Raw genomic sequence first — 22,592 nt, 5'->3', positions numbered from 1 at the left:
CTAATTCCTTTGGTTTGCAAACACATCAACATTCTTGAGGACTAGTTCACTTTATCCTTTTCAGCTCTTTTTTCTAACTCATTTGTGCTGCTATTGTGCCATTCATATACTTCACAATGTTGTAAATGTTATCTTTGTTTTCGTGCATGTGGCATAAAAAAAACAATGAGGCTGCCTTCAGTTGGGCCATCTAATGGCTTTAGCCCATCAAAGAGGTGATCATACTCAGATCTCTTTACCAGAAACCTCTATATATGCTTTATTTCAGCAAAATTCACATTGCTATAGATGTAAGTCATGGAATCTATCTCTTGGTTCCAATTTAAGAGACAGATTGTGCATTGGATAATGGAAGAATATATGATTCAAAATAAACAAAATGGAATTAAGAGTAGCTTAACCAATCTGTTGCTGCAAAGTTCTGAAAACAAGTACTGAATGGAGTCTGCTTCATTGGTTACTTCCATGCCAATGCAACTCCACTGATCTGTTAGCCTAATTCAGCAAAAATATAGATTAATATCCTCATGGTAATCTATGATACAAAGTCTTCTACGTTCTAAAACTACTACATTAAAAAGCTAAAATTCTCGCACTTCGATATATTCGACAGAATTGACTTCAGTACACCAAAATAATGGTTTGGTCTGATCCCATGCATTAATCTCCAATAATTATATATCCATTTGCATTAGAACAGATAGATATCAAGCTGGCACTCATGCAATCTTGGATTGTGGAGCAACTCTTCCAAAATATTTTACTTACAGAAAGAAATATGTCTAGGGATGAGTTAAACTAATATTTGTTGCATGTGAAACTTCTGTTATCTGTTCAGTTCATACAAAAAAACAACAGTTGATACACGTGTGCATCAAGGGATGTATAGAGCTACCATAACAAGAGAATCTAATAGTCTACTAAGAACTTCAATATTGGCATATGAACTTGACAAATATATTTCAAGTTGATGTTTTATTTGGAAACATAGAACTTGTACAATTACAAGCAAGAGAAGAAGAGTTTAGTACTCCCTCTGCAATCTTTGATTCCACTATACATGTGCAGTTCATTATCAAAATCTAAATTAAATCATCTATTAAACACCAAGTGGGTGTCCTTTCTCTGGATTTAAGCCACAGACAGCTCATTAGATCTCTTCTAAGCCTCAACTAATTACCTTTGCTCAAGTAGTGCAGTTTATACTTTATAGGGCAAATCTCATTTTACTCCCACTTAGTTTGGACAGATTTTATGTTACACTCTTGTAATTTAAACTTAAGAATTTAGACCCTGGTGGTTCAAATTAAGTTGCTAAATGACCAAACTACTCCTACTATTATCAAATCAGATTATATTTATGTAGGGATAATTAAGTCTTTTTATATCTCGTTAATGGTTGACTAATTGTTGCTATTTTGGTCTAATACCACAGAAGAATTAGATACTTAAGTTTAAAGCATATAAAGATGAGTAGAATCGAGCCAAACTAGATAAGACTAATCAGTAATTTACTCCAGCTTATAAAAATACAAAGAGAAGGGCTTGTTTTGTCAGTAATATTAAGAAGAAGAAGAAGAATATATTGGAATTGAGGTCAGTAGTCAGCTTGTGATCAGGGTTGTGTTTGCATCCACATGAAGCTTTTATTACCTCAAATGATAATATTATCACCTCTCTCTTCTAACAATTAGTTTCAGTTGCTCACCAAACTTTTCAAAGTAAGTAACTGTCTGTAATCAAGACATGAACATAAACCACCAAGTGAAACCAAAGTTGATGATCTCAGATCAGACAGTGAACCAAATACTAGCTACTATAGTTTGGCAGTCATCAAAGACTTTGACATAGAAAAGTAAGAGTTGGCTACCTACTGACTCATGGTAATGAATTCTTTAGCTCCATTATGATTGTATTAAACTCTAATAAACAATTCTGGAGGATGTATGAAACTAATTGTTGTCAAGCATGCAAACCCCACTTACCAAATTAAATTGCTTCAAGTCAAGAACTCACTTATGATCTTATCACTTCAGTCAAATGCTCATTAGATGATCTTATAACACATCCAAATTGTTATGAACAAAAAGAACAACAACCAAAAACAATAAATACATCAACTTGGTGCATCTGAAATATATATGATGATTACTTACATGACCCTTTAAAAAATAATCCAACCAATACTAAAAAGACCCACTTGGAGAGGCAGCTTTGAAGTGAGAACCTTTCAGGTGGAGCTCTGATAACAAAATCTTAGCTTGGAATTAGTGAAAGAATACAATATTTAACAGGTAAGGAGATGGGTCTTAGTCCCTCCCCCCCCCCCCCTTCTAAATCCCAAACTTAAGTAACTTTAAATCCCTCTTGGTTATTTATTTAAGACCTAGGAAATACAAAGATACCAGGATTAGATTAGGACTTAAATTAAGCTCATGGCTTCCTCCATCCACAACAAGATGTGATGTGCCATGGGAGACACACAGCTAGCATTGCCATGCTTAAAAGTCATGGAATACCAAACCCTAACCATTTATTTATTTGGCCAAAAAAACTAATTAATTGGGTACATAATATATTTATAAGAGCACCATCATCTCATTGAGAAATAAATATTAAGCACAGAAGATTCTTCTTGTTACCTTCCTCCCAAAGAAGCCATCGAATAATGAAAATATTGCGTAGATACCCAAATAGAGAATATATTTTGTATGTGAGTGGGTGGATAAAGGAAAGAAAGAAATATAAAGAGATGCCCATGGATGCACCTCAACTATTCCTCTTCCTTTCTCTCTCTTTCTCTCTTTTTTGAAATTAAAACCCTCACTATGCTACTAATTTAGACTCAAGTCTTCCTTCCTATTTTATATTATACCCTTGGCTCGGATCTCTGATGCTATTTGTCTAAAGGGTTATTAGAGGAGCACTTTTCCATATCAAGAATCTAAACTTTGGAAAACACGTAGCCAAGATCTAATTGGTCATCCGAGGGAGGGAATAGATTCGACAGGAGAGCCAATTCAGGGGGGGTTTTGTCCGCCATGATTGGAACTTTTAGACACAAATCTTTACCGTGATCTAACCTAGTATTTAATGATGCATACCTTCTAAAACAAAACCATCAGCTTAATAAAGAGATCCGATCAATGCATTGTATTACTTATCTGGAAGAAAGAATTTTAAGCAGCGCATTGTGAAAGAAAAAGTAGCTGAGGGGTTTTCTTTTTTCAATGTAAATGATGAATTACATCGTAACTCTGAGTTACTTTATATCAATTGTGTGTGTATTTAATGACCACCACTCTTGCGTCTTAAAGAAATATAAATATGTCGTGATTTTGAAAAGCATAATCATGGGTGAGTTCGTCGTCGAACTGTACAGTAATTAATTGTATAATATAAATTTGTATAGTAATTATCTATAGGAAGATGAGAAGCGTTGCAAAAGAACAAGAGAGAAGCTGGAGGAAACATCAGATCTACCATCGATGATGGAGAAGAGAAAAGGAAAAGCAGAGTAGGAAAAGAATTCGACCTAGGCGAAAACCCTAGGGGAGGTGGTAGGGCAAAAGACTTTTGAGCTCACCACTAAACGGATTCATTTTGATTTTAGGAATTTCAAAAGTGTACTTAATGATGACACATATAAAAGTTTTCTTCCACCAAGAGATCGATTTACACATAAAGTCTGTCTGCAGTCTCTCTCTCTCTCTCTCTCTCTCTCTCTCTCTCTCATGCAAGTTATCATTTAAATTGGGAACCAGTCCAGGATACTATTAAGCAAATATCAAGAATTCCCAAGTGAAATCCAGTAAAATGATAGGACTTGTCCACACTAAGAAGAGAGAGAGAGAGAGAGAGAGAGAGAGAGAGAGAGAGAGCTTGTACAACAAAATATTAATGGCACCAACACCAATTTAGTCCTACCATACCATTCCGGCATTCCCTATTGGAAACCCATTCTTTCCAGGATCACTGCACAAATTTGGAACAGCAGCTTGTCTATTGCCCTGCACAGCCCCACCCCTTTCCCCACACCCAATATCTTTTGCTTGTGATCTACGTCAACATAGCAGCAGATTGAGATGAGAGAAAGATGGAGAAGGTGACATCGCCATGGATGCCAAACTGGTGGGGCACCATGGATGGTGGCGATGATGATCATGATGCAAGGACGTGTATCTTTTTCCTTGGGGTCCACAACAGTCCCGAAAAGGTTACACTTGGGAGTCACTTTCCTTGGTCTCATATGGCTGGGAGGAGAGCGGGAGGGTCCCACCCCATGCAAAGATGACATAGTTGATAGTCCCCACCACCACCACCACCACCACCACCACCACCACCACCACCACCCCCAAACAGTTAGTCCCTTAGATTGATCAGTTTGAGTGATAACTAAGGTTTAGTTTTCTTTTTTCTTTTTAATAGGGGGGGAAAATAGTGATGAGAACCAAGGGATAGAATCTTATCCATCTGTTTGTGAAGATCCTTTGTTGCAATACTAGATTTTAGTTAAGAGTATGATCACATTAGATGCATCAATTTTTTGGTATTCAAAGTTTTTAGATAAATTTGGAGATAATTCCCTTATAACTCTTTTGAATTATCAATTTTTTTTACAATAATCTCTTGAATTTTTTTTTAATAAAGAATGAATATATAAACTATTAGAACTACAAAGGTTAATATCTACTAAATAAAAATTTAGGAGATTTTTATTATATAAAAAAAAGTTTGGAGAGTCATTATGAAAAAAGAAGATAGTTTATGGATAAAGGAGAAATTATCCTATAAATTTATAGAGAACATGGTAAATATTCTTGATTATCCCATAATATAATGTAAAGTAAGTGGTTACATATTCTTAATTTATATAAGAATATTACAATGAAGTTAATTTAACTATGAAACATAGAATATATTAATAATAATAATAATAATAATAAAAGATATCTCTATTGAGACTGCTGAAGTTTTCTGCACATAATATTTTAACATATTTTTAGCAGCTTCAGAACTTTTTTTTATTTTTATTTTTATTTAGAAGTCCCCATAGTTTTTTTTTCTTAATTCAAAGGACTATATGTGGTAAAAAAAAATTAAAAATATATATAAAAAATGATGATAATTTATTATGAAAAACTTTAATAGATAGTTCAGGAAGGTGTAACTAATTATCCCTTAAAAATATGATGCTTTAATAAATTTCTCAAAGTTTCATTTTTTTATACATCGCTTGCGGTGAACCAAAGGCACTTGGCTGTGCTTTAAATTAATCCTCTGAGAAATTAAGTCAGAAGTCAACCAAATCAAAGAAATTGAAAAGATTGCATTCAATTAATACCCAAAAAAAAGAGAAAAAATTCATGGCAACCATCATCTCTTGATTTGTGGGCTGAGTTCCTCCAATCATCAATTGGAGTCAATACTACATGATGCATGATAGCTTCTCCCTGAAACAACTGGATGGTTGTACTTCTCTCTGCCACTAGAAGGCTGGACTCACAGGAAAAGGATGGGAGATCCAATTGACTCAAAAAGAGAAGACCCACTTGATCTAAAGCCATCATGGACATTTATGATAACCAAAACTTTAGGTTGGGAGATGAGATGCATTGGAATCAGTGCACACAATATTGTTCTTCCAATAGCTGCATTGATGCTGGAAAATGGAAACCATTACATCCAAACTTAAAGACCTATTAATTTGCATAAGCCTTCTGACATCTACACACACACACACACACACACACACACATATATATATATATAATTTTCAGGTGTTCTACTGGAATTCTATGGGAAAATATTTTGGGATAGATCTAAGCAGCTGCCACAGTTTCACCATTGCTGGATTGCTCTGAGCTCCCATTTGCAGGTGGGGAATCCTTCATGGAAGTAAGAGAGCACTTCTCTTTGCGCTCGTCTAGATTCATCTGCTGCTGTCTGCACTCCAAGCTACAGAAGGCTATCTCACCCCTGTTGAAAAGAAAAGAAAAGAAAATTATTGAACAAAGATTAGATCTTGCAGAAGAGAGAACTTTTTTTGGTGAACTATGAGGTTTATGTAGTATTTGAATCTATGAAAGAAGTCATGAAAAGGTGTTTTAATGATCTGATACACTCACACAAAGTTTCGTCCGGCAAAGATCTTAAATAAACATAAAAAAAAACCACTTGAGAAATTCGACAGAAATAAAAAATCGAAAGGTGGGATTTTTATTGTTGTTTTTTGAACCGCCAAAGATGGGATTTTTAAGGCCGAGATAGATAGAGATACCTATACATGAAGGTATCACGGCCAGGGCCAAGGCGGCGCTTGCAGAGGCCACAAGCCCTCAAGAAGGGAGCCGTCTCCACCGCTGCAAAGTCGCCGGAGTTCCTCCGGCGATCCCTCATGGAGGCGGCCCCGGCCGCCACGTGGCGAGCGTCCAGCCACCCTTGCCCGACCCCGCCGTACCTCCTCTGCGCCACCGCTTGCTGCTGCCTTTCCTTATGTTGGGGCCTCTCCTGCTCGGACGGCTGAGGCGCCTCCACGTCGGCAGCGAACTCCGTCATGCTCGTCGTCCGCCGCATCGGGTGTCTTGGCCTCTTTCCGAGCAACATCTTCGCCTAGATTCTTTCCCTCCCTCTCTCTATCTCTATCTCTATCTCTATCTCTATCTCTGTTTCCTTCTTTGGATTAGAGAAGAGGAGGTGTGGAAGGAGAAGGAGAGCAAGAGAAGAGCAAATAAGAAAGAGAGAAGAGTGGAAGCGGTGAGTAGCGAGGGGTCTTAAAATAGAAGGAGAAGAGGAGGGCCCAAGGAGGAATCTCGACCGTTCATTAGAATCTCTACGTCAATGCTTCCGGCACGTCAGCCATTACTTTTGTTGCCCACTTCTTATAATTTTTTCTGCTGATACATTAACATCTGACAATAAAAAATAAAAATTATCCTATACCTTTTATAAAAATTAACCATCAATGTAAACTAATCTCTATAATTGAGCACTAACTTGACCCCAATATGAGCTAAGAGCGGTCATAATCTTCAAGAAAGCTTATTACAAAGTCAAAAACCCTTAGCTTATGATGACAATGGCCGTTGCATCAAAAACAAATGGAAGGGTTAGCTCATACATCACTCCGTTCATACAGTTTTCAATCTTTTTTTTTCACCAAAGCAGCCGCTTTCTGATGCTATTTTGTCTCTGTCTCCCACCCTCTCCTACTTTCTATGGTAAAAAAATAATAATAATAATAAAGAGGCTTTGTTCTGATTTAGAGCAACAGTGTCTTTTTGTTAGTGGGGGAGGAACTCCAGTGAACTTTCCTTCCCTACCTCTCTGGATGCTTCTATGATCATCCACAAAAATTATTTTTTATTTTTATAATAATACCTGTTTTTAGTCTTATATTTACTAAACCGACTAATAAAGCGGAACGATCTTGCAAATCATTCTCAAAAGTAGTTACATCACACGTCGATCAGACTAGGCGAGTGTTTGATTGGTGGACCACCCTCGGCCCCGGGCCCAGTAGAACTAGGGACGTGGGTCCCGTTGCTGAGTTGGGTGAGGGGGACGTGGAGGACACCGTGGGCCACATCTGGATGGCTGGACTCAGTACCAGGAGGGGTCCGTTATAGGACGAGAAAGGTTATTTCAGGAGTGAAAAGGTGGGGCCCCCTTGGGGTGGACAGTGACGTGGTAGGTGAATCTTTGGCCATCCGAGTGACCGCCAATGGGAGGTCTGGGTGTACCGTGGGTCCGGGAACAAATGAGAGATTGGTGCACTATGCACACAAACAGGGTACAAATTTTTGGGTATATTTTAGTGCATTGTTAATAAATAATAATAATAGGTTCTGAATTCACTAGGGATAGTTGATATGAAACATATTTAATTAACAAACAATACTTCTTTCTTTACAAGTTATTTATTTATTAGAAGAGAGAATGTTTATGGGTGCAAAATGAAAAGAGGTATTAAGTTATTTAAACACACCAACTAATAATCATATAACTTCAAATCATTTTCATCACTAAAATCAAAATAACCGGCTATTGCCAGTCTGCAAGACGGACAGGTGTCGTGGTGTCAATAATTGGGAAAGGAAAGGAATAATTTATTTAAATTATTTTTCCCACCCTTCCGAAAATAACAGTTGACAGCTAGGACGGACTACTTTAAGCCAACTATGACGTCACACGAGGGGACCCAAGATGCAAGCCCTGGCCCAACGCTTACTCAGCTTTGTCGCCTCTTTGTTCCCCAATTCTTTCTATTTATTTATTTATTTTATTTTATTTTGCCCACCTAATTTTAGTGGCTTTTAAAATTATTTATATTTTCCTATGAGGAAGGAAAATAAAATTAAGGGCCCCTAGAAATAAGTACATTGGTGCACACGTGTGGTCTAACTTAGTCTGCACCATTTATCTCATTTTCATACCAAAATAATGTTTTTATTTACTATTAAGTATATGATTAAATAACTAAATTGTTAATTATTCTCAAATCATACTCTATTTTCTATAAAGAATAATTAGGCCTTTTTACATCCAGGTCAATGCACCAAATCAGATCGCAGTTTGCCTATAATTTATAAAGAAATCACCAAAATCATCCTCATTTCTGTTAAATTAATTTCCGAGAAGAAGAGAGTAGAAAGTTGTGAGGTCAAAATCGTTGGATTCCATCGTTTCCAAGTTCCCAACGTATGGCAGAGGAAAGGGCATAAAAATAAGATGCGGCAACAAATGGAAATTCCTCCGCATGCACCGAAGGGCATAAAAATTCTCTTTCTTTTATGGCATATTTAAAAGGTCAACAAGACTTGAATTGCCCGACAACATACCTAAGAAATGCAATTGATGTATAATTCTTCTTGAGTAATGACAGAATTGTAACTATAAATATAGCTTGATTAACGTCTACTATCTTCTCGTGTATTATAATTTCATCGTTCAAAAATATGAGATATTCTACTCATCAACAACATTCTGGGATACGCGGTCGGTATCGGTATCCGTAGCTCCGCGGGCGGGCGAAAAAAAGAATTTATTAGAGCACCTCTTGCCGCTAGTAAGTAGAAATATTAGCATCCAGTCAATGTGCAGGATCCTGCACTAACTGGAAGCTAAAGAGAAAAGGGAGCATTTGCGTCATGTATTGGCCCCTAAAAGTTGAAAGTGAGAATGGAAGGCATGAAAGATTGCTTGCCCATTGAGAAAAAAAGATGAAATGAGCTCAAAAGCCATGAAGATGAAGGGGCATAAAGATGTATTACCTCATCAGCACCTACTTTGCTTGCTACTAGTACTTCTTTGTTGAGGCCTTTACATGGTGCTCTTCTTGGATTTGAGGGTGTCACAGAGCACTATACTCCACTGTTCTGGGATATTTGTGCATGACCACCATGAATTTACCTTATTGGTGAGTGGTGTGACCTAACAGTAACAGGGAAAAAAGTTTCAGATGATAAGCTCTGAATTATGTTAAGGTAAAAGGTGGATGAGTAGAAAAGAGAGTAGTTATATTACAACTACGGAGGAGCTGATGAGTTCAAAGAGGTATTGTGATTTCAGAGCCAACCCATGGATTCAGTGGAGGATGGAATACATGGATGTGAGTTTTTTTAAAGAGGGGATGCATAATGGTGATGCTGCAATCCCAAATAGATAAAAGTAACTATTGCAGGATACAGGAAAGGGACTCAACAAAAGTTATGATGATTAATCCCTAGTCTTATGTTACATCAACATTTCTTATTTGTCTGTAAAGTTATTGCCGATGAACTGTACTGTTCCCGTTCTCGTTTAGCTGCACTAAATCATCTTGTGGTGGGCAGATGGAATCAAGTTGAACTTCTTCTGCCTCTTTTTCATGTTCTTTTTCAGACTCTGAATCTGACTCTGAGTTACCAGAATTTAGGTTAGTGTCGGTCACTAATAATGGTTCAGACGAAAGAGAGGCCCTATCTGCACTCCAAAACAAAGGCATCCTCTTGTCATCTTCTCTCATCTTGGCAGCATAGTCATCTATGTTAAAAGCCACCTGATTATTGCCACCAAATGCACATTCCAATTCATCCATGTTAAAATGGTCTTCCATGATCTTCTTAGTGCTAAGGTCATCAGAGTAAACAAATTTAACCTTCCTGTAAGTCTTAGGCTCTAGAAAAGGTTTCACCACCTGCCAAATTTAGAGTTTCATTAATAGGTAGTCCAGAAATAAGTAACAAAAAAAATCTCAACTTAAAACCTGTGTATTCTATGGACTATATATTCTGGATACTTCTCACATTTTACTTAAATAATGCAAAACCCTAAGCCGGAATGCAATTGTCACATTATTTTGATGCAAGTAACCAAGTAAGAGGACTACTGATTTTATGTATAACTTCAGCTACTTGAACTTAAGAAAGTTGCATCAAATCCTCCTTCCCAAAGCTTGTAAAAACAGAAATATGTATCATGCTGGGGATAACAACAGAAAGTGATCAGAGGCAATAAAACAGGCAGCAGTGTATGCTACATTATGCCTTTGCACTATGAACAAACAAAATGTTAGTAATTCCATATTGCAAGTGAACCAAGCATTTAAGCAATCGCTTTAATACTTTGCTCCAGAGAATTTCAAATAGAAACTGTTTCTTTCATCATAAAAGGATAACATACCATCCAGAAAGACTCGAAGATCTTTGGAGGGTTGTACAGAATCGCTAAGCCCAATCTTTCTGGGTAACGGTCTTGTAGAATATGAGCTGTTTCTTTTGTTACCTTAACTGACAGATGTGACAAATTGAAGCCATGGAAATCAATTAGCCAGACTATCTGCTCCTGATTAGGTGCCAGATTTAAAATGGCATTCTCCATACAATATACTAAGTACCTCATTTGTCCTTTGATTGACTTTGTATTCTGCAGATAAAATAACCAATTTTAAAACCACAAAAGGCTATACAAGTGCTTGCCATATACTAATAAGTGTGCAACTTTCTCAGACTTGAGATAATCGAACAACCCTTTATTTGGTGCACACCTGGCATCCAGGTTTCATGACAAGAATGCTCCTTCCATGCTTGTCAAAGCAACTTGTTCTGTAAATTTTTCCTGTCTCAGCTTCATGAGCTACTTCATCCTAAATCATAAAAGTCAAAACATGGACAATATGAAGATTATATCAGCATGCCTACAAGCATATAGTATGTAGAGAAATGATGTTTGAGCATTATAAAAGTCAGTTTTTGGAGAATTGGTCCAGACACAACATTTTTTGTGCAATGAAAAATGAACCAAACTTATGCATAGCCCCATATCTTAATAAGTGAAAATGAGAAGTTGACTACCCAGCGAATTTCTTCTGGCTTGTATTCCATACGCCATTTCAGGGTTTCCTTTAGCATTTTTGTTGCCTTCTTCACATTCCAGTTTCTTGCCGTTAAATACCTAGCAATTGAGGCATCTGAGCAATACAGGGCCGATTTATCTGACAGAGGTCCTAATAGAGTTCTGACTTCATTTAGCTGATATAGATATAAATTAAGTATTAGAACTATTAGAAAATAAAATTTCCATTTCTTATAAGAAACTCTAATATGCAGGATAGAAAAAGCAGCTCTTGCTCTGTAAGAGCCTTCAAATTTTAACAAATAAGCAAGATGTTTGGCAGATGTATCGATCCAGGATACCTTGGCCCTCTGTTCCTCAAATAATGCTTGTTTTGCAGAACTACTTGTCCCATTGTTCACCGAACTCATGGTTTGTTTTCAAGGCTTCCTAATGCAACAGAGCCAATAGTGTAAGATTCAACTAATAAAGTCAAAACAGAGACAAAAAGATCTCACTTAACAAATAGGAACTACTGATGGTAATAATGAAACAAGAATTACATAAAGTTAGTTTCTCCAGAATTCAATTGCTAGACTGCTTCTGATTTTTGTACACACCATAAAGTGGATGTGGCAAAGAATTCATCACAGGCAGAGAAATGCATACTAGGGTTGGGTCATGATTATAAGCTGTATACAAAAAGAAAATGAAATGAAAAGGAGTAGTGCACAATTGCACATAATTTGACCTTATGCTAACAATACTACATGATGAGCAGTATTCATTAATTTTGCATAAATTAAATGAGTTTTAGAAAACTGATCCACAATCCATAGTAAAATAAACACCTTTCATAGCCCATGATAATCTATAACGCCCCTCCAAATAAGGCCATTTCTTCAACATTTTCATTGGCATTATCAAGTTGTTCAATTTCGTGCATCTATTTTTGAATTAATTTGCGGAGCTAAATGAAAATTCAATTTATAAGTGTAAAAATAGAATGTCAAATGAAGTTCCTTACTTCCTATTCTTTTGTTTTGTTTTTTATTATGTAATTTATTGAAATTTTATGACCTTAGAAAAAAGCAAATATAGAGTTGCATACTTAACTTATGGCCAAAAACATCAGAACTCATCAATATATAGTATAATTCCATAACAAATTTTGACGCTTTCCGCTCGGGTGAGTTCCAAAGTCATGCTACATCAGAATCATAGATCTAGTAGGTGCATTTTGTAATGGTTAAACCAGAAGGAGGAAAAACAACCATATAACTTGCATATATTTTTCTAACTTCCATGTGATCTAATAAACCAAGAACTGGCTTGCAAGCTAAAAATTATAATTTGGCTTAATGCACTCCTCTCTCCTAAAATACCAGCATCATTTTCAGATGATCCGGCAATTTGAGTAACCTTTAATTGAATGAATTACAATAAATAACTACGATTCCTCCAGAGTACACAGTCAAATTCTCGGCAAGATATAATCTTTCATCTCTTCCAACTATCCGATCATGGAAAAGGTAGTAAATTTAGACCAACCGCGAAATGCGGCAAAATTAATCGAACAACGCCAACACAAACGCAATGAATCGTAAATCACATCCATGATCCGTCCATCGTGGTAATCCAGCACTATCCACCAATGATCCAACCGTACATAAGCCCAAAATATCTAAATTCCCGATATGGGTCTCCTTCTAAATCCTTACATCACCCCTAAAGTATCACTTATAAATCAAATCCACACGAATACCATGTGAAAATCCATAGGGGGCGCAAGGAAGGAAATCGGCCAACCAAACTCCAACTGTCAGATGCTAACGTGCGCAAGGGTCTTACCTCCGGCGAATCCGATGACGTGGCGTTCGACACCGAACGAGACGGCCTCCGCGAGAAGAGGTCTCCTCTCTCTCCGATGGGGAAGAAAAGGACTGCGTCAAAAGCCAGAGAAAAGGAGCGGAGAGGAACGAGAGGCGAAGAAAAATAGAGCCCTTTTTGCATATGAGCTCCTAAATTTTAATCTTATCGGAGAAAACCTCATATCTCGATATATTCACAAAATACTTTAATACCTAATTTAAAAATTATAATCTTAATATAACTGTTATAATAATCTATTTTCATACCGTTTCTTAATATCCGTTCTAAAACTACGTTACCTAAAATAAATATTTAATTATGTGCGTCTAACTTCACAATTATACATTCTTTTCTTCCATTAAATTTTTTTAAAATATAATTATATATTAATTATATGAGATATTATTTAATATTAAATAATATAAATTTAATTCTTTGAAGATAAACTTAAATTTAAATATAATTCTTAATCTCTATCAATTAAATTTTAATTTAATTAAAATAATTAGAGATATATATAATTAATAAAAATAATCATAGAGATAAAATATAATTAAATTTTAATCAATTCAATGATAAAAGATATCAATAGTTTTATTTTAATATATATACATCACTCTCAGCTAAGAATATATATATATTCTACTGAATAAAATATTAAGATAATATAATTATTATCTAATGAATCGATAATATCTTTTATTCTTATTATATCCTTAAGGAATTTTAACCGTTAAATTTTTTGATTTGCAAATTGTAAGAGAAGAGAAGGTACTATTTTGGAATATAGTAAAAACATAGGATTCTATTGGCTAGTTTGTCTCAAACGATGTACAATAAGAGAAATGGTAGGGTTCTATATGCAAAAGAACCGAGAAAAGGAGCACGAGTGGATATAACGAAGGCCACGTTGATCGGACGGTCGGCCCACCTTTTTCGGTTACCGACGAGAAAGATCAGACGGACAGGAAGGAATGTTCGGTTCGCATGTTTAAATCGAGATTTTTAAAGGACCAAGTCAATTATTTTTCCTTTCATTTATTTATTTGGATTCATCTCTACTTGCCGAAGCAGTTGGTGGCCAAATCGTCGGCGCCTGTCTTGTCGTTGCATTCTTTTCTTTTATTATTTTTCTTCAGCCCACACGGTCTGGTACCCGAATCTTCCTCCGTTTCATCTAGAAAAATTATAATTAGTAGTAGGATATAGTTTGGATTGACAAAGACCAATACCACAAACTACTGTGTCAAGCTCAAAGGGAATAGAAAAAATAAAGCGAATATGAAGAAAAGGACTTCCGACGGTTCTGTTGCAACTCCTGTGGATCCAAGTTGAGAGGATGGAATAAACTAGACAATAATCTGTATAGAACTGAGGAAAATAGAAATAGAATAAATGAATAAAAGAAGTAAAAGAGTCTGGCGGCTATTACAATAGTAGTGGCACTGAGCCGGTGACAATGATGAGCGGATCAATCAACAACGACAGACGGTTGGGTGAGAAGAAGGTAGTAGCACAGCCGATAACAATAATGGATGAGACACTCCCATCAAGAATGGAGAGCACCTTAGAATCGGAGCCAATGCGACTCCTCAAGCCTACAGAAGGCGGCGGCATAGGGGTAGACAAACTCGGATTCGATAGAAGATGACGATGACAGCAGAAGGGAGATTACTGATGGATAAGAAGTGAGAAGTGGTTGATGAAGAAAGAGAATTAAATAAATGGGAAAGTCCACTTGAGCTAAGGGGAGGAAATAGGAGTAAAACGTTAGCTACACTGAGGAAAGACCCTTCGAAAAAAAGAAATCAACCAAACCCTAATAGAAATAAGTCGAGCTGATTTCATATTTATTTGGTATTATATTATTAATGTAATAAAATCTATATCTAAGATCATGTGTCAATTAGTTCATATGTTTACTTTATACTTTTCCCTTAATCTAAGTATTCCTTTGGAATAAAAAGAAAGACAGAGAAGTAGACAAAAAAGATAGAATCTACTGTTAGAATAATATTTTAAATCTTACATTACTTTTCCCGTCATTGTCAAAATCTCAGTAACATCTAGACGAGCAAATCTAAGTCTTAAAAAATTATTTTGAGATAAAAATTATTTTTATTATAAAAATAAAAAAGCGACTAACAAAACTTATCTAAATTGACAAATAATAAAAAAAAAACAAATTGTCTATAGAAAATAAAAGAGCAAATCTAAGTTCTAAAAATAAAAATTACATCGGAAAATAAATTAATTCTAGCAAAAGAAAAATCTAACTCTCATCAGATAGTTTGCTGCATTGCGTCTGCACCACTTCATGCCATCATGATCTCAAGTTCCTTCCTCCCTAGCATCAAGAAATGAGATCCCTTGTCTATTACCTTCCTACCATCTTCCGTCACTCGACTGAGATGCTCGCAGGGGCTCACCTCAAACTCAACACTGGCTGCTTCCCCTGCCTTTAGATGCACACTCTTGAATCCTATCAACTGTTTCACTGGCCTTCCATCTAAAGTATTGGGCCAACGCAAGAAGAGCAACACTGGATGCCTTCCATCCATTGGCCCATGATTCTTCACTTTAACAGCAATAGGAAACTTAATCCTCTCACATACTTCAGACCCCATCTCTTCAATCTCATAGCTCAGAGTACCAGACTTGTCGATTGCTTGAAGACCGGTGGTACTGTTCAGGTCCAGTGTTCTTCCAGGCAGAGAGATGAATTCATGAGAATACCGCGAGTAGCTGAGGCCATAACCAAACCTGAAAACAGTTCTACCGCGGTAGAATCGGTAGGTGCGGCCCGGATATCCGGTTGCCAAGTCTGCTCGCATCCGCATGTCGGTCATCGGTACTCTAGTGAATTCTTGTGGATACCAAGTTACAGGCAATCTCCCTCCTGTTATAACATGATTTAGAGTTCAATATTAGTTAGTTTAGTAACACTGCACGTCAACACACTGAAACATTTCAAAAATTCAAATTTGATCTTGGATGAAAGAGTGAAAACAGAGCATATCTCATACCTGGATTATGCTCTCCAAAGATAACCTGAGCAATGGCAATGCCGCCAGCTTCACCAGGATAGCCACCCCACAGAATGCCTCCAATCTTAGGATCATGCTTTGCAAAGGAAACATCTACAGGACCACCAGATAACAGCACCAAGATAATAGGCTTCTTCGCGGCTCTTGCAACGCTAGTAATGAGCTTTCGCTGCATCCCTGGGAGAACCAAGTCCACTCTATCAAGTTCTTCCCTCTCCTGATCCAAATCCAAGCCCATGAACATGATTACTTGATCAACTGATCTCGCTAACTCGACTGCTTCGGCGATTTGGCTTTCATTGCAGGCAGCTGAGTCGCAACCAGGCAAGTACCGGGTCTTGCCGACGAAACTCTGCAAAGCCTGAAGAGGGGTCACCGATATACAAGGCGGCCCTGCATAGTTTCCGAGGAGTTTCTCAGCATCGTTTGCATTCGGTCCGATCACGGCAAGCGATGCAACGTTTGATCTGGACAGTGGAAGAACATTTGCTGTGTTCTTTAGCAGAACGATGCCATCTTGGGCTGCTTGTAGAGCTAAGTTTTGGTGCTCCTTTGTGCACACTTGACTGGAACCAATATTACCATATTGTCTATATTTGGGATTTCCATCGAAGAGTCCCAGTCTCATTCTGATAGAGAAGAGGTTGCGGAGGGCTCTGTCGACGTCTCCTTCTGTTATTTTCCCCTGTCGCAAGGCAGAACCAGCATACTTCTGAACGTAGCCGCCGCAATTTACGTCCATTCCTGAAAGATTTTATTGCAGCGAGGGGTGAGATTACAATCCAATATTATAAAAGTACCTTGTCTACAATCGGAGGAAATCAAAGTAAAATAGATTCTAGGAATTTCTACCAGCTTTCAGGACATCTGCAACTGCATCTTCTGGTGCTTTGGCATAACCCTGAGCATCGTGGATGATGGAAACTGCGTCGCAATCTGAAGTAATATATCTGACCAATTACATAAAGAAAGGTTGTAGTTAGTTACTATGCTGCTAATGTTTTTTTGGAGTAGTTGACGACATTCATTGTCTTTTTACCCATTAAACCCCCACTGTCCTCTTGCTGTTTTCGATAATAAATCGTAATCTGCGCACGTAGGGACGCCGTTGACGCGATTATACGAGCACATTAGGCCGCTGGCACGGCCGTCTCTGATGCAGCTTCTGAAAGGCGGCTGATAGGTGTCCTCCATATCCTGCGCCGTTACCTATACGCGAGAGAAGACGATCAGAAATAATTCTTGTCTTTGCCCTTAGCTTGACGATCTAAAGATTCATGGCGACTTACCTTAGCATCGAAGACGTAGCGAGTGTTGTTCTTCCAGTTATCCAGATCGTAAGCCGTGAAGTGCTTGCAGCAAGCTGAAGTTTTCAGCTCGGTAGAATTGAGACCTTGGAATTCATCGCCCTGCAATCCCCTCACGTAAGCAACTGCATACTTGCTGTTGATCATTGGATCCTCTCCAGCAGTCTCTTGGCCTCTTCCCCATCTTGGGTCTCTGAATATATTGATGTTTGGCGACCATAATGTTAGCCCTTCAGCCTGACCCTTGTTGTAAATTCCTCGCGCCTCGATTGCGATTGCCTTCAAAATTCAGATGCAACAGTTTAATCAATTCATGAGCTCTTACATCTTTTACTTGGATATATAAAGGCATGATATCATTCATTAAAGTAAAGGAGGCGATCCAACCTGTCCAATGCGATACCAAAGGAGAGAATCGAACGAAGCCGCTGTGAGTATGACTTGAGGAAAGCTCGTCGCCGCCCGGATACTGCCTCTATCTAAATGGATACCGTGGCCGCCGTTCGACACACCGTGAAGCGACTCCGACCACCACTTGTACGCCGGCACGCCCAGCCGGGGGATCGCAGGAGAGACATCTCCTAACTGGGAAACCTTCTCTACTAGACTCATGTGCGCAATGAGATTCTCCACTCTCTGGTCGATGGGCAGCGATTGCTGGCAGAAAGCAAAGCTACTACTCAATGGATTTGTTATGTCACAAGAGAATGGAGGGTCTAACGAGGAACCAAGCATTGGTAGTAGAAGAAGAAGAAGAAGAAAGAGAAATTGGAGGAGAAGCGGGTGGAGTTTTCCATGAGATCTCATTGTGCTCAGAGCCTCAGAGAGATCTACGAAGAAGCCTGTCTGAGAGGTTTGGATGGAAGTTCGGACGGACAAGTGAGGGGAATTTATAGGTTTAGTATCCTGGAACGTGGACAACTTTAAGTCCTAATATGATTGGCACTCTTTTTTTTTAGAAAAAAAAGTCCTAGTCCTTTGTAAATTAGATTTCTTATCTCTATACGTATTCGAAGTGTTCTTATTCCTTCCATAAATTTGATCACTTGCTTATACTTATTCCAATCTTAAAATTATACCATCGTGACTTCTACGGATAGGAGTAGGGTTATCAAAATCGTTCAGTAGCTAGAGGTTTTGCGAGTCTGATAAAAAATAAGGCTCCAGAGCTAATTCTGATGAGATTATTAATTTATATTTATGTATAATTTGTGATAATTATATGGACATCTAATGGCTATCTATAATACTACATAATTAAATACAAACTCTAGAACTGTCCAAGAATATTGTTTGCAATTATAAAAATTTATCCTTTATCAAAGTTTACATTTAATGAAATTTATTTATTCCTAATTGTAACCTAATTGCTTTATATAATCAAGCAAGTTTTTTTTCTGTTTTATTCTCAAAGCGGGTTGGTGAACAAAGTTAGATCCGATATGATCTATATAAGGCTAGATCAGCGGTGGGAACTGCAAAGACTATAATACCCTTATCTCTTCTACTAGATTGCGACGACTTTTTAACTCCCGCCGTCAAATTTTACCTTATCCACGTTAACGACGAGGCGAAACAGTTACTTCCATGGCGGTCCAAACCCTAGATACTCTCCTTCATCGATCTCGGCCTCGCGTTCGACCAGATCAGTCGATCGTACTCGTTTCGCACTGCGCCGCGATCTATGGCGGCTTGGAAATCCGCCCTCCCGCTCCTTCTCGTCGCCGCGTTAATTGCCATGGAGGAATTGAGCTCGACGCCTTGGTGCGAGATATCCGGAGAGTCCCTTGATGTCGGGTTTGGTGGGGATGCGAGCCATCCGGACGACCTTAAGGTTATGATGGTGGCGGATCTCCTATTAATGGGATCTGATGCGACCTACGTCGACCTCTTCTTCCGGGATCCCTTCATATCGAAGTATTTTAGCGTAAGATTCTGTTTTTCCTCTCTCTCTCTCTCTCTCTCTCTCTCTCTCTCTCTCTCTCTCTCTCCTCTCTCTCTCTCTCCCAACATTGGTTTATTAGATAGAAGACGAGGTTATAGGTAACTTTCTAACTAAGCAAAATTTGGAGTTTTGGATACACCGAAAGCCTAAAGTTTGATTCTTTTGGAACTTTTTGATGTTTCCTGGATCCCAAACTGAAACCTATCTGTGTATCAGAAATCCTTTCGCACTCTGAAGCCAGATTTGCTCATAGTGTTGGGCGACATTTCGTCAAAGGGATCGGAGCTGACCGAGAGCAAGTGGTTAACAGTTCTGCAACAATTTCAAAAAATGCTGGGTTCTTCTGCTGGAATTCCTCTTCATATTGTCTTGGGTGATAGAGATGTCGGGGAATGCAGCAAGTTAAATAGGAAATTTATTAAAAAGATAGCAAGACATTTGCCAGGATTGGACTCTGCTGGATGCAGCACTTTTGATGTTGGCAATGTCAGTTTTGTCTCTCTAAATGCAGTCGCGATGCTCTGTGGCAACAATAATTTACGGCTCAGCGTCGAGAAGGTCCTGGAGAGAGAAAATGTCGATTTGCAAAGACAAGTCACAGTTAAAACAGAAGAACAAATTTCATATAGTGAGAAAAGAGACACCGTTGGTAATTTCAAATGGAAAGACAATGAGATGGCATCAGGTTCAGGTCCTGTTGTGTTACTTCACTTTCCTCTTCATAGGTCTATCAGAAGCAATAGTGAAGGGGCTAAGGTTTCTGAGCAAGATCCTTCACTTGATTCTTTTGGTGGTCCAAGATCTGAATATAGGTACTGAAATCCGGCTTGGATATGTGAACTTTATTTCATGGTTTCATTCCAATCGGCATATTATATTAGCTCAGTATTACTTCTTGCAAAAATAAGGGAAATTTCAAAATACTTTGACAGTAATCAGATTCTTGTTGATGAAATGCATTTTTCAGTGTCTCCTTAGATTATTTTGTGACCATATTGTTCATATAGAATGAGAAGTGGTTGCAAAGTTTATGGTTTGTAGTCATTTTTTTCACATTGCATCTGGTTTGCTTGCTAGGTGAATCATATTATGATAAATGCTTGCCTTCTCATATTATTCTTTTCTCCTTGGGCAGTGGAGTCATTGGCATGGCATCATATGATATTGAACAGACTCTCCCAGCAAATGCAACTGAATATATCTTTCAGGCACTTAAGCCAAGGTTAGTAATTTCCTAGTTGCTTTAATTTTTAAGTTCAGTTATTGCACAAAAATATGGATGTTACTGTCATACTGTGCATTGTCTGATTGGTGTTGAGTCTTATGTTCGACGTCAATAGTGCCCATAAGTTCCTTATATTTTTTCCAGTTTATCTAGCACTACTTGCAGTTGCAGAACCTATGGACTGGAGGCTTTATTTGAGAACACATTCTCTGTTGTGTCTGCATCTGTCTACTTTTTTCCAAACTAGTTGGTCACTTCAAGTACCAGACTACCAGACTTAGATCTGTAAAAAATTGATTTCTGACTCAGGATGATGAATTTGCCTACTAATTACGTTTTTCTCTCTGTTGTGTCATTTCTTTTCGCTCTTTGCCTTTTTCTCATTATTATCTTTTCATTTGTGACGAGGAGGGGCAGGGTGAAAAAACAGATAATTACAAACTGATATCTTAAAACCGTCTTTCTCAAAATAACAATGGGTATGAAATCTGATGTTATTGATTATGTAGTTTAATGACGAATATGTATAGGAAATTAGTTAGGGATTCGCAAACTGAACTTGGAGGAAAGTTTCTATAGTGTTATATATTTTAGTGGATATATGGAGAGGAAGTAGGGGAGCATTAAGCCCTTGCTCTGGACTCTAGTATTATTAAAATGATCAGTCCATTGATCTGCTAAATACATGTAAGATTGACTAGAGGGACAAAATAATATTCTCTTTTCTGTTTGTTTTGCTTTAACGATTCTCATATATGATTGTAATAGAATTTTTTTCAGAAAGACCTAACTAGAAAAACCGCCTTTTTGCAGGATTGTTTTCAGTGCCCATGCTCACAGATTTGATGATCACAGCCAAATTGATGGAATGCGTGAAGTGAATGTACCAGCCATGACATGGGCTACTAGGGGAAAGCCTGGTTTTGTGCTTGTCACATTTGGACGAAACGGAACATTGAGTGTGAGCCACTGTTCTTTGGCTAAGGAGTGGCATGTAATCATAGGTTATGTATTTCTGTTTTTCTTGTCGATGACAACATTACTTGTAATTAGATGGTCAAAATCGTTCAGATAGTCGCGTGTTAAATTGTCATATGTTAAAGCATAGGAAGTATTCATTCTGTAGATTGAAACATGTTGTATAAGAAATCTAGAGTGACGGTTTCCGCTGAATTTTGTATAAGAACAGGAGATGCTCCTCCAAGAAATCTAGAAGTTGTTTGTGATACCTGAAGTGCTACTCAATAACCAGGACCTCCTCAACCTCCCCTCTATCTATGCATTTCTAAAACACCATTGCACATTAGCTTACAATTCACTTGATATCTACACAATTTTCTGGTATTGTTGACTAAATGTTTGTGAAGCAACTCCGTCAAACTTGATGGATTTCAATTACGGCAACATGTGATATTATTTTTAAAATTGGCAGAGGTGATTCGCAAAGACATTTTATGGAGCAATTTAGAGTAGATGTATTAATAGAAGATTCATCATTTTGGTGCTCAGAAAGAGAACGAGGATAAGAAAATTTTAAATCACCTTGGCTTATAAAAGCACCACAAGAAAAAGTTCCTTATCACTCCCCTAAATATAAAGACGCATAACCATCAAAAAGTACTTTTGATGGCTATGAGAAAAGAACATTTATACTTAGGAAAAGCACATTCTATCTACCAAGCTCTAATGTAGATGCCATTCAAGAATTTAAGCTAAAGGTACTTGAAAATTGAATTAATAATTGCAGCACTAAATCTCATTTTAAAGCCAAGTGCAATAATATAAACCATAGAAGGTGGCTGCACAGAGGTAGACGAGCTCGGATTTGACAAGAGACGAGGATAAGGACAAAAGGGAGAACATATGAATAAGAAGTGAGAATT

At 37.6% G+C, this 22,592-nt stretch overlaps 4 protein-coding genes across 4 annotated transcripts; 1 reads left to right on the top strand and 3 right to left on the bottom strand.

Moving 5' to 3' along the window:
• Positions 1 to 5,638: 5,638 nt before the first annotated feature.
• Positions 5,639 to 6,752, bottom strand: LOC140759919 (FCS-Like Zinc finger 5-like). Its single transcript, XM_073096617.1, has 2 exons — positions 6,281 to 6,752; positions 5,639 to 5,979 (listed from the first exon to the last, which is right to left on the bottom strand). The coding sequence occupies exons 1-2, from the start codon at positions 6,604 to 6,606 to the stop codon at positions 5,823 to 5,825; spliced, it is 483 nt and encodes a 160-aa protein (XP_072952718.1). The 5' UTR covers positions 6,607 to 6,752; the 3' UTR covers positions 5,639 to 5,822.
• A 2,812-nt stretch (positions 6,753 to 9,564) lies between these two features.
• LOC140759917 (uncharacterized) lies at positions 9,565 to 13,324 on the bottom strand. The gene is made up of 6 exons (XM_073096615.1): positions 13,165 to 13,324; positions 11,676 to 11,763; positions 11,334 to 11,510; positions 11,027 to 11,125; positions 10,663 to 10,905; positions 9,565 to 10,177 (listed from the first exon to the last, which is right to left on the bottom strand). Exons 2-6 carry the CDS (start codon positions 11,742 to 11,744, stop codon positions 9,767 to 9,769), a joined length of 999 nt encoding a protein of 332 aa, XP_072952716.1. The 5' UTR covers positions 11,745 to 11,763; positions 13,165 to 13,324; the 3' UTR covers positions 9,565 to 9,766.
• Positions 13,325 to 15,500: 2,176 nt separating this feature from the next.
• LOC140760450 (probable beta-D-xylosidase 7) lies at positions 15,501 to 18,346 on the bottom strand. The gene is made up of 6 exons (XM_073097386.1): positions 17,927 to 18,346; positions 17,522 to 17,818; positions 17,272 to 17,441; positions 17,085 to 17,182; positions 16,212 to 16,976; positions 15,501 to 16,084 (listed from the first exon to the last, which is right to left on the bottom strand). The coding sequence occupies exons 1-6, from the start codon at positions 18,344 to 18,346 to the stop codon at positions 15,501 to 15,503; spliced, it is 2,334 nt and encodes a 777-aa protein (XP_072953487.1).
• Positions 18,347 to 19,079: 733 nt separating this feature from the next.
• On the top strand, positions 19,080 to 21,935 carry LOC140760137 (uncharacterized). The gene is made up of 4 exons (XM_073096966.1): positions 19,080 to 19,466; positions 19,701 to 20,296; positions 20,620 to 20,706; positions 21,523 to 21,935. Exons 1-4 carry the CDS (start codon positions 19,224 to 19,226, stop codon positions 21,782 to 21,784), a joined length of 1,188 nt encoding a protein of 395 aa, XP_072953067.1. The 5' UTR covers positions 19,080 to 19,223; the 3' UTR covers positions 21,785 to 21,935.
• Positions 21,936 to 22,592: the final 657 nt, after the last annotated feature.

Source organism: Typha angustifolia, chromosome 5, assembly GCF_048772165.1.
Source record: "Typha angustifolia cultivar Huaian chromosome 5, ASM4877216v1, whole genome shotgun sequence".
In the NCBI taxonomy this organism is placed as follows: Eukaryota; Viridiplantae; Streptophyta; class Magnoliopsida; order Poales; family Typhaceae; genus Typha; species Typha angustifolia.
The sequence above is the reverse complement of the archived record's forward strand: the minus strand, read 5'-3'. Positions and strand labels throughout refer to the sequence as shown.